This window comes from Pseudorasbora parva, chromosome 2 (assembly GCF_024679245.1).
Source record: "Pseudorasbora parva isolate DD20220531a chromosome 2, ASM2467924v1, whole genome shotgun sequence".
In the NCBI taxonomy this organism is placed as follows: Eukaryota; Metazoa; Chordata; class Actinopteri; order Cypriniformes; family Gobionidae; genus Pseudorasbora; species Pseudorasbora parva.
The window spans coordinates 12,513,647-12,526,101 of NC_090173.1; the positions used below are offsets into that span (position 1 = coordinate 12,513,647).

The 12,455-nt window shown below is 39.7% G+C and overlaps 1 protein-coding gene across 1 annotated transcript in view; it reads right to left on the reverse strand.

Annotated features, from left to right (window-relative positions):
• Positions 1-2,331, reverse strand: part of LOC137092056 (junctional adhesion molecule-like) — a 42,178-nt gene extending 39,847 nt beyond the window's left edge. Inside the window, exon 1 of the mRNA XM_067456342.1 lies at positions 2,186-2,331. Coding sequence (XP_067312443.1) covers positions 2,186-2,291 — 106 coding nt within the window. The 5' untranslated portion in view covers positions 2,292-2,331. The remainder of the gene's footprint in view (positions 1-2,185) is intronic.
• Positions 2,332-12,455: the final 10,124 nt, after the last annotated feature.

Genomic DNA, 12,455 nt, shown 5'->3' on the forward strand with positions numbered 1-12,455 from the left:
AGGAAGATGCGACAAAGAATACCTAAGGCAGTTGAGCAAATAGAAGCCTGCATTAGAGAAGAATGGGACAACATTCCTATTCCTAAACTTGAGCAACTTGTCTCCTCAGTCCCCAGACATTTGCAGACTTTTATAAGAACAAGACGGGATGCCACACATGGGGTAAACATGGCCTTGTCCCAACTTTTTGGAGGACTGTTAAAGCCATGAAATTTAAAATCAGCTTATTTTTCCCTTAAAATTACACATTTCCTCAGTTTAAAATCTATGTTGTATTCTGAATAAAATATTTGTTCACAATTTGTACAGTGTCCAAACTTTTTTGAATTGGGTTTGTATTTTTCTGTAGCCATGAAAAATATCCCTTTCTTAAAATTAATTTATTATCAATACTGAAAGTTCACAAAATAAACTGATTTATTGATTGTAATATTAATATAGATTCATCAAATTAATCTATTTAACTGATTCAAATAATCATAATTAATCATAATGAATAATCATAATAAGTTATGAAAAATTATTATTTCCCCTCAGAGATAATTTGCGACATAGGCTACATACTGTTTAAAATAAACTTTACAATAAACAGGACAATGTGAAAAGTGGTTGCAAAATGTTGCAAAAAAAAAAAAAAAAAAAAACTGTCCAAAACTGATATATTTCACAAATCAGAATAGTGTAGTTAAAGGTTATTTCCACAATTAGCATTAAGCTTTGTATCGGTAGAAACTCCGTAGTATATTCGAATGACTGTGCTTCCCTCCCTCATGTCCCCCTGAGATGATAGATTTCTGTATTTTTTGTCTGGAAAAAAACCTCAGATGACACAGTTTTGTGTAAATTACTCTAAAAAGTAACAAATTACTCACTACTAATGACATCTTTCAATAGCCAGCAGGTATATCCCTTTTTATGTAAATACTGTTAGACTAGGCCACAATGTAAGTAATTAAACAAAACATGGTTGTGACTTGAATTTTTTTTATTATTTATTTTTAATATAGTTAAATTAACTTGTGAAGAACCAGTCTGTGTACAAATAAAATAAAGAAATTGCAAATTTATGTAAAAGGAATTGTTATTATTACATTTTAATGAATGTTGCAACCGTCTCCTTATGGGGTCAGTTGAAACATTTGAGTGTCAAGTAAAAATTGTATGTAGGCTATATTATCATATGTAGCCTACGAATGTTAAACCAGTGTGGGTGGGTATAGCTGACAGATTTGCGTTTTATGCATTAAATTGTTGACTTTCTAATAAAAGCAGTCTCTGAGAAACTGAAGAAAATGCGAAAAGTGTTGCAACCATCCGCACTCTCGTCTCATACATACTCCCTTACCACCACATGGAGTCGGACTCACGCACAGCCGTATGCGCAAGCGCTTTTTTCTAAGCACACATGAGCATTTGAAGTTGAAAGCAGCTTCTGTCAGTGAGTTTCATATTTTTATATACGTCCACTGAATTCCAAAGGACATAAATTGTGCTTTCATAAGAAAATTTGTAAGGAAAAAACCGTCCACACACTGTGTGTAAGCGTAACATCAAGGTAGGTAGGTAAGTAGGTGTGTGTGTGTGTGTGTGTGTGTGTGTGTGTGTGTGTGTGTGTGTGTGTGTATGTGCGTGTGTAGAATTGGAAGCAAGCAGAAAAGCGGTGTTTCTAAAGCACAAGCACCGCCAGCTCGCATACACAGTTAAAAGCTCCGAATCGAGTCTCAGAATTGATCCAGAATAGTTGGAGAGAGAATCAAAATGCATTGATTTTTTTTCTCACACCCCTTACAACTGTATCTTCAACAGGAAGCCACGATCTGATCACATTTTCTCTTGCTGCTCTCGCTAAAACAAATAAGGCTACAGCAGCCAGAGAAAACCTAATGCCCAACTAAAGCAAACACTTATCACCAAAATGGAGACATCAAACCAGCTATTATTTTCAATACAACTTTAATATCTAAACCTGTTAATTATCAATAATAAACAAAAGTCAACAAAAACCAGATTAGATTATTGTTCCAATATTTTTTTCAATACCGATGGAAAAAATCCTTACTCCTCGACCCAGGGTTTGAAAACCACTGCTCACACTACAACATACAAATTACAAAGTATAACAGTAAAGGTCAAGAAAAGGATATTTCAGCCCTACTGTTAGGCTACCTATAAACATCACACATACCTTCAGAGTGCATCCCGAGCACTGAAAATATGAAAATACAAATAAGAAGATTCATCTTCTCGCAAATCAATTTAGGTGAAACTCGCTCCATATTTGATGTGAACATTAAAGAAAAAGTTTGCTTCGTTACGGACAGACATGCATTGAGAGATTACCGATCTAATTCCACTTTCACTTAATATTTAACTGTGAATGACCAGCATATTGTTCTGATGATCTGATATCAGTTTTACACACTTTGATTTGGGCTGACTGAGTCACAGTAATAGTTAATAATTCACAGTAGCAAGTAAATAAAATGACAGCAGTTTGAACGTCTCGGTTACTTGACTGTAACCCTGTTCCCTGAAAAGTAATCCTTAGTGTAAAATGACCGTAAAGAGGCAGTTTCTTCTCGTCAAAACCACTTTTATAAACAACCAGCCAGTGCCATTACTTTGACATACTGACGTTCCGTCATACCCCCGATGCGTCTGAATTAAAGCAACAGAGTGGCGGGGGGGGGGGGGGGGGGGGGGGGCGACAGTAAACATTATCATGCAAAACAAAACAACATGTAATTTGTTGGCCAACTTTTTTTGGCCACTTGGGTTGAAGATTCTTCTCTAGGGTTGGAAGTGTTGTTTTGATTTTCCTTCCCATAAAGCCAGGCATACACAGTGCGATTTTCGTCCGATTTCGAGCTGAATTCTGACTCGTGCGACTCTTTTTTGGGTCGGGCCGATTTTTAGGTTTAACGTGCATCGTTTGTCGCGAGGTGTTCGTGCAGTGTACAGGGGAAAACGAGGGGCGACAAACCTCTCACGATCGGAAATCGGATGGTCGGATGAATTTCTGGCGTGTCAGAAATTCTGCTCGCCCCTCGTGAGGTTATCGCACAGTTGAAGCAAAGCCACGAACTGATTGCCCTTTTTCCCCTCACTGCGCCAAAGCAGAAGTTCAACCATTTAATTTTTAAAAGCATTAAGGAAGAAAACGAAAAGAGGGAGATCTTTAATTATGTAGGCAGCTATCAAATAGCAGAAATTAAGTAAACTGTTGTTCCTCCAGTTTGTGTTGTATATATCCAGTGCATCTTATTCATTTAGCTAGTTGATCATTAATTTACTTGTTTTACTTAAACTTTTATTTTGATTTTATTTTTTTATATTAATTAATATTTAACCTTCTCCATCTTGACACAATGTCATTTGCAATGAGTTCTTTTTCTTCATGAAAGCGAGTCAGTGGATATCACGCAATGCGCAGTTTAAACGCAGTCTCAAACCCAGTCAATTATTCACTACAGAAAGTGAAAGTAAAATCTGACAAGCTTTCGCCGCATATTCTCAGACAACGAGAGATAAATGTAATTCAACATACTGATAACGTAGCTTATTGCCTTATTTTCTTTCTTTTTTATTTTCTTAATATTTCTATTTACGTCCATATTGTGGAAAAAAAATAGAAGAGAAGTAGGCCCATTTTGTGTTAAACAAGTTGTTTTTAGATACATCTGCTCTTACTTTTCATTGAGACGGACATTATTATTGCAGTGTTCTGACATTATAATCATATAACTAGACCTAGGCTATAATTCCTTGTTTAATCGGGCTAAATGTTTTTAAATAGTGAGGAGTAATCTATCTATTAATTTATTATGCAGTGTGTCGATTATGCATTATTGTTGGGGGGAGGGGGGCAAATTAATGTAATATCAATTTAATAATAAAAGTAGGCCTACTCTAATAATAATACTAATTTTATAGCCTACATAAATTCTAAATCCTCTTGATATCAATAGCTGATGCATTTACCTCTCTATAATACACCATGGTCAATCGTCGCCACGGGGGTTTTATTGCGCATTTTTCACCCGTACAATGTGAGCAGTCAAGACGCGCTCGACGGTCGGACCGCACAGTGAGAGCACATCAATCGTGAGCTTTGGCTTTACATTGCATGCGATCTACTCGTACAGTGTGAGTAGGTAACCTTGCTGAAAACCCATAGAAATCACACAGTGTATGCCCAGCTTAAGAAGCTCTGCTGGACTGACTCCTGTAGTGGCACAGGGGGTCGATCAATAGGACATTAGAGCTACCAAAGGATCTGTCTGCTTCAGAATTCTTTTTGGTGAGGACTTGATGTAATGTGTTTAAAGTCCAATGTGTTTACTTAGCTAGTTCCTGAAACTCTGTTGGAGAATGTGAGGATTGTAGTCACTCACCATCTCATTCGGAATCCCGAATCTGGCAAAGATAACCTTCAACTATTGTGTGATGTGAGATGTTGTTGTGGAAGGTAAGTGTAGAATCTCAAGAAATCTGGAATAGTAATCAGACATAATTAAATAATTCTGACCACGATACTCACAAAGATCAGCTGCAATCCTTTTCCAAAGACGTTCTGGGAGTGGTGTGGAGATCAGGGGCTCTTTCTGTTGTGTATTTATCAACTCGCAACATATCTGACATGATAGCACTGTGTTCTTTATGTCAGCCGAAATTCCTGGCCACCACACGGACTCCTGTGCTCTCTTTCTAGACTTTGTAAGGCCCTGGTGACCTTTGTAAACCTTTTGCAGAATCTCAGTTCTACCGGAAAGACTCGGGAGAATTATTTTAACAATAGTGCATTTATGTACAAAGTCATTTGGCGTAGAGCATAGACTCTCATAGTCTGTAGAGCATAATACGAGGGTATCGGATCTGCAATTCCTGCCTGAAGATGAGGGCAGGGGCACAGCCGACCCCCAAAGGTAGGTGGAGTATGAATCCAACCCCCAAAAGTTGGTAACTGATAATACCCACTGGTCTAAAATCCTGGGATTCCTGAAAAATAGAGAAATGGACTGCATTTATATAGCGCTTTTAACAGACCCTATGGCCATCCAAAGCACTTTACATTTTGCCTCACAATCACCCATTCATACACCGACAGCGATGTCGGCCATGTAGGGCACCATCCAGCTCGTCAGGAGCAGCTGGGGTTAGGTGTCTTGCTCATGGACACCTTGACACTTGGTCAGGTGGAACCGGGGATTGAACCACCAACCTTTCGGTTTGTAGACAACCTACATGAACCACTGAGCTACTGCCGCCCCTAAGAATGATCATCATGCCTATGACTTAGAAAAGGTTTTTTTTTTTAAATAATATATAACTATAGCCAGATCACTCCTAGGAAAACACAGAGACAAAGTCTCTTTGGACCATGTATGAACATGTAAAGAAGGCAAAACGGCTGCTACAGTCACATAGAGACGAGGCCACATTGAACAGAGCACCGCTAGGCCACACATATTAGATGACTAGAAAGTCGTTGAGAAGTGCTGGCTAGAATAATAACGGGATGAAGGAAATAATATTATGACACCACAGCCAGTAGTTATATAGAATTTTACCTTATGGTTACTGCAGAGCTTGCTGTGCTTGAAGAATGGTTTTAGAATCGGGTCTTATGTATGATTCGAAAGCCGAGGAAGTCCATCTACCCAAAATCTTGATGGCCGACGTAGGGATTTCTTGTTCGGCTGCGGTAGTAGCTGCCCCAAATCTGAATGAGTGCCCGGTATAGAGAGAGGGGGATAGACTGCATTAGGGCTGAACGATATTCTGTTTTAACATCGACATCGCGATGTGCGCATGTGCGATAGTCACATCGCCGGCACATGCGATGTGAAGGGTAGTAGCCCATGGTGTATTAAGAGAACGGAAGCACACAGTAAACACGAGTTTGTTGCTGGAGTGACATGCACGTTCCGCGAGCCTACACAGTGATTGGTTCGCTGTGCCGCTGCTCACCGCTCATGGCCAAACATTCACTGCTAAAATGCGCGACGAAGAGGAAAAAAAAAAAAGAGGTTCATAGCAGAAATCATCTTTTTGGGACTATTTTGGCGGAGGATAAAGGAGGATGTTGAACAAAAAGAGGTACTTTTGCATAGAGTGTCTTGTGGCCACAAAACAAGAAAACACCACCAAATTGTCTGATCATTTAAAACGGCACCACAAAGATCTTTACGTCGAATACAAAGCAGGGCTCGACATTAACGCTTGTCCAGGACATGTGGGTGTTTTGAAGGGACAAGTGAAAGAGAATTTTACTTGACTGACAGACAAGAGCCTGATTAAAACAAAAAAGTAACTAGCGAATCACCAAAATGCAAGAACGTTTGTGCATTGATTTAGTGTAAGTGGCGATCGATAGTGGATAATAATAGTGTGGATAATATATAATGAACTGACGATAGAGGTGTGTCCCGGCCCGACACATTAACTGTAATTATGAGCCCGAGCCCGATTTAAACCCGACCATTGTTCAATACGTGGGCGTTTTGACGAGAACGAGCCTGTAATGAGCAAAGCGCAGCGAAACGGACTGGTGAGGCTCATGATAAAACTACATTTAGTTTTCAGTTTTCTCCACAGCGACTGTACAGCCGAATAACATTTTGTTGCAATATTGTCATGTTTAACACTTTGAAGCTGCTTTGAAACAATCATCATTGTAAAAGCGCTATAGGCTATAAATAAAGCTGACTTGACTCCGCTCAATAATCCGCAGGCGCGCGCTCATGAACCGCTCACCGGTAAACTGATGTTTGCTCAAATCCAGCTCAGACATTTATCTGTAGCTTACTTTGTTCTAGCCATTAAACAATGCGTTTTTTTCCTTCATATTTATGTTTAAATATTATAATATTATTTTTACATATTTCATCTGATTATGATGAGTGAAAAGATGCGAGTGGGTCAGAAATGATTTTGGTGGTTATATTTAGTTTAATATTAAGTTTTGTTTTGTTGAAAGCATTTTTTTCGTTTTGTTTAAATTGTATCTTAATTTAAAAAAAAAGGTTTCTTAGGCCAATTGCCTGGATTTAATAAATAAAAAGCAAAAAGCAGACTATAATCGTGAGGTGAAGTCGTGGGAGTGATCGCTTTCATTGCTCATGCACTGGAGCGCGCGTCTCATAAATAAACCCAAACTCAGCAGGCTACTCGCCTCACAGACATGAGAAATATGCGTATAGAAAGCTTGAAATGACCACTTTTAAACGAAACGATTCTAAGATATTTAATTAAGCAAAGTGCAGTGTTCACGCGAGCAGCTCTTGACTCAGAGCGTTTCTGTTTATAATGCTGCGCTCCATCACTGCACGAGCTGTGAGTTTAACACACATTTTTACACTAATCCTGACTAGTGCAATTTTGTAGCTTACACATTTGTTTCTTAGTTGTTGTATTAGTTCTTACTTTGCTAAATATGTATATATAATTTCTGATTATAGCATAGCTTTCTGCCCACCCAATTAGACTAGTAAATTAAAAATAAAAAAAACGCTTGATCACAGGCCCGGCCCTACCCGACCCGAGGATAGTGCAGAGAAATCTCAGCCCGACCCGGCCCGCGGGTCGGTTCGGGTCAGGTTTGGGTTCGGCCAGAGAATCTAAACTCTAACTGACGATAATAAGGTCGCGCTGTTGACGCTCGTGCAGCCTCTCGAGGAGAAATTACAACACTTGAGCGTTTTCCTGAATAACATCACGACTGAAAAGACACTGATTTCATATGACAGCTCCATAAACAACTAATTAACATTCACTTAGTCACTTACATTTTAGATGCAATATTTAGTGTTTTTGTTCTATTTCAGCAGTGAAAATCATTCACAGCAGACCCGTAACACGTCTCACTCATAGGAACAAGTGTGAACGATTCAGCGTTCGAATTAATCGTTTGAATGAACGACTCAGTGACTCGCTCATTAAGACGGTCACCTGCTGCCACCTACTGGAGGTTTAGTTGCATGTTTGCACATACTTTCCAACATTTCTTTTTGTCACTTATAATGAAGCTTGCTTATTAGTGAAATTATTAATATCACGGAATAGTAATTATTGACTTTAGCCTGAGTTGATGGGTCGAAATATCGCAATATATATCGTTGGGGGGAAAAATATCGTAATGTAATTTTTTTCCAATATCGTGCAGCCCTAGACTGCATCTTTTAAAAACAGAGTTAAAATGGGTTCTGAACTAGCCTTTTGAAAGAGGTGCACCGTTAGGTAAGATAAAGAGAGGGGCATAATTAGAAGTTTTTATTTTTATTTTATATGTTGAACATTAGAGTGAGGCAATTCGGAGAGAAACAAATATCAGAATAGGAAATACCATGGGTAGGACCGAATGTATTAGTATCTGAAGATAATTCACCTGGACGCATACGACCTTAAAAAGCAGCTAGGAACACTGCTTCAAGCTAAAATATTGATGTAAAAGGAAGAGACAATTGTGAACGGAACTGCTGAATTTATGCAAAAATGGCAGAGTAATGGCAGACGTTTTTTGATCTGTTTACTAGAGGATTTAGCTAAGCCTTTAAAGGGCAAACAAATGGAAGTTTCGGAGAAGGACTTGACAACGGTCAAAATGAATGGGAAAAACTGGAATTTGAAGGGCTAAGCTTTGAAAGTTGAGGGAGCGACACCTTAGACATGTATTTAAGCGATGAAGATTGTTCAATTTACGATTATTGCTGCTGTGAGAGGACAGGGTACTGGGTCCAGGTTGGCTAACAGGCAGAGCCGTCTAATAATCTGGAATCGAATCGAGAGAGCACGCGAACATTAACATTGCAGTGCCAGGAATATGTCAGCTTTAATGGTAAAATTGCAAACAACAGATTGGGATCAGATTTTTGGTGAAATGAACTAAAATAAATATCATCTGTGTACATCTATGGTGTACATTAGCCCACTTCTTCTTGATGCTTTTGCTGATGGTTTATAGAACAATTACTCTAAGTCGCCCTCTGTCCTTTCAAAGAATAACACAACGGCGAGCGAGCCTAGTATAAACGGCTCGTCCATTTGGGGAGGAGCGCGCGCAGTCAGCGGAGACTAGCAAATGGTTTGATGTCATATGGTGAGCTCAACAAATGGAGCATGCCAGCAAAATGTATATTTTTGTTTTGTTTTTTTGACCACCAAAATGGCGAACAAGCAATTCCGTGTCGGTAACGGACCAGACTAGTCTGGAGTTGTAGAGCGAGATGAAAGAAGAAGATTTGGCTGAGAAGATTTGTGATATCTGTAAAATAAGGTTCCTCTGTACCTTTTATTAAAGTCAGCCATTAAAGCTAGATACAGATCTAAATCTTCACTCTGATCAGGAAAGACCTGACACAATATGGATCTGTAAAGCTAAATGCGATGACGAATTCGCCAAATTAACGATTCCGGTTTAATCTTGGATCGTAAGTTTTGAGAAGCACTGCCATGTCACCACATTCTACCATTTTCTGTCAACGGCAGACGACGGAAGCAGAAGTGAAGCCTAAGTTAATGTCCTTACCTGGGACAATGTTCACTCTAATAAGAGGAGACACTGTAACTGCAGCTGGAGAGACGAAATGCCTACCGAAAGACTGAGGTGGGACTGCTGAAGAAGGGTAAAGGAGGAGTTTCAGGTGTGGCAGAGCATCATGAAATGTTGACTCCATAGGCTGGAGAAAAGTTGGAAGGGCTGAAGTAGAAGGCACATTTGATGTATTGCTTAATCCGATGGCTGGGGAAGGAAGCTGGGAGGTTGCAGAGACGTTAGTAGCTGGGACCGAGCTATTGGAGTTATTAAATGAATGTTCAAACTACAAAATCTTTGATTTCAGGTTCTTGACAGTTTGAGAGAGGTTCTGGACGACTTGGAGAATTTGAGCATTAAAGCTACAAGCTGTGTACATTTTTTAGTTTATTCTTAGCTAAAAACACTTTCAATAATATGTGCTTATTAATGTATATTTACTTCTCTCAAGTAATAAAGTATTTACATAAGTTTAAAATTGCCATTGAAATTACATACGGGTGATCGGTTTGAATGCCGGTCGCCATGTTGCCCCTCCATCTTGAAGTACATTAGCTGAAGAGGGACATACCCATAAATTCGAGCTTCGCCTTTCGCGTTTTAACACTCGATGCACCATGTCGAATGTAAGGAGGGGGATTACCAAGATTATCTTGGACTAAATTGGCCACCGTATGAGTTAAAACGAAACCGGAATTGAGAGGAATAGAAACTAATATTCACTGGTTGGTCATATACATTTCACCGCAAGGTAGATCCCACACAATATCACACAATGTAGCTTTAACTCCGGTGGGCTTGGATAGATCCAGTGATGTAGAAGCTTGAGGATGCTGCGTAGATCTTTTTGTTGAGTGATTACAGTTGAATACAGCTTGCAATTCACCATCTGTTGAAGTAGCATCTCTGATACAGATCATTTTATGGGATGTCGCAGATATACCTTGTGTTACTGCATCCACATAGCTCTCCACATCATATTTTTCTGTTTCTTATGTAGTGGCAGTTTGCAGGCTCCTTGATAATGTATCTGCAACAACAAGCATCTTGCCTGGTCCATACTCTGCTATGTGCTTAAACCGCATTAGACGCATCCAAAGACTCTGGCATCATACTGGAATGTTGTCAAGACTCCTGCTGTTGAAGAGAGGAACCAGTGTGTAGGAATATGTATATTCCAGCAGTGAGTCGACACAACAAAGCATTCTAGAGACCCCATCTCCGAAACCTGAACCGATCATAAAACTAATCAAGGATGCCCCAACTGGCCCAGAGACAACATCTCTCCCCCTTTACCTGTGTTATCTCAACCAGCACAAGGACAAGATGAGTCACATGATGTGTTTTCTCTTTGTTCTACAAGCGTAATAGCGGGTAGAACCTCACGAAGAAGGGACGCATTTATTACCGACAGGCATAAATTTAAATCGTTATCAGGACACAGAGTCGCTAAGAGCTTTTCAAAGGTCGAGAATCAACCTAGACACTACGACACCTCGCCGTGCCCCTCCTTCCTCGACCCGCGCATTCCAAAGGCTCTTTGAACATCACACAAAGACCTCACACCAATGCAGACATGAGGAGTCAACTTCAACCATAGATTCAATAACATGAATTAATCCACCCAACGGCGACTAAAACATATACTAAGGTATTATGTATATTTTCATGTAACTTGTAAAGTTTCTCTGTACACGTGACAAGTATTACATATGAATCTTTACTATCTCCTACTCCCATCACGGGAATAGCAAGCTCTTTGATGTCTATGTGATGGATAAATGATTCTCATCATTTTGATGCAAAGTAAATTTGTGTAAAATGTACTGTGATCACAATAGGAAATTTGGGTCCTTAAAAGTGTTTAATCAGACAGTACACTAATGATATGCATGAACAGGAGAAGTGGGCAGGACACCCACCCACACCAATATCTCATTGGCCGGAGACGCCCCCAAGGAGGGACCTTTGGGCCCGTTTAAAACTCCAGGGCAACAAGATTTCTTTGCTTTTTGTTTTGCTTCGCGCTTTACTGACTGCCATGGTTTTGCGGTGACTTCTGTTTTGATCGTGCGGGCCTTTCCTGCCTGCACGCAGCATCCTCCGAGCTACCCAGAGCTCTTCATCACCACACTCCAAAACTGTCTGAATCTCGCCCTAGAAAACTTCCTGGAGTCAGGCGCAGTGGCGCCACAGAGATGCCGCCGCGTAGCATCCAGCTAACGCCATCCAGGATACGGCTTTCCAACCGCAAAACAAACTATTCGTCCCTCTGACCACAACAACTGACTACCAGCCGAGCAGCGCCGTGCTAAGAGGAACCCATGCTCGTAAGAGCATTCAAACGCAAGTACATTCTTAGGTTGTGGTTAAGAAATCATTCGGAACTTCACTCCTTTCCGTTAACAAACATCCCTTTCCCAGTAACTGTATGAATGTGTGTTTTTTTTAGTTTGTGTGTGTTTAGAATAGTTTAATAAACTTTTGTTTACCTTCATCTATACAAGTGTCTTTGGCTATGTGTTTATAAGTTAGTGCCTCAAACTGATCGATTGTTACCTAAGCTCACAAACAGTGAACATAAAATTGATATTATTGCCATTGTAACGGGTAATATCCTGATTCAAGATTGATAATGTACTCTAATTTCAACGTATTGCTGGATGAATAGTTGATAAAGTGTTACATATAAATTTTGAATAATTTAATATGTATCACTGTAATTCAATACCCCTTTGAGTTATTTGATCTGAATCAATTCCTTACAAGTGGCTTATGATCGATCACTAGCTTAAACTCATCCAAGCCGCAAAGATATTTATCAAACCTCTCACACGCCCACATGCCAGCCAGACATTCCTTCTCGATCTGTGCATATCGGGTTTCTGCTTCAGTGAGACATCTGGAGCAGTATGCTACCGGC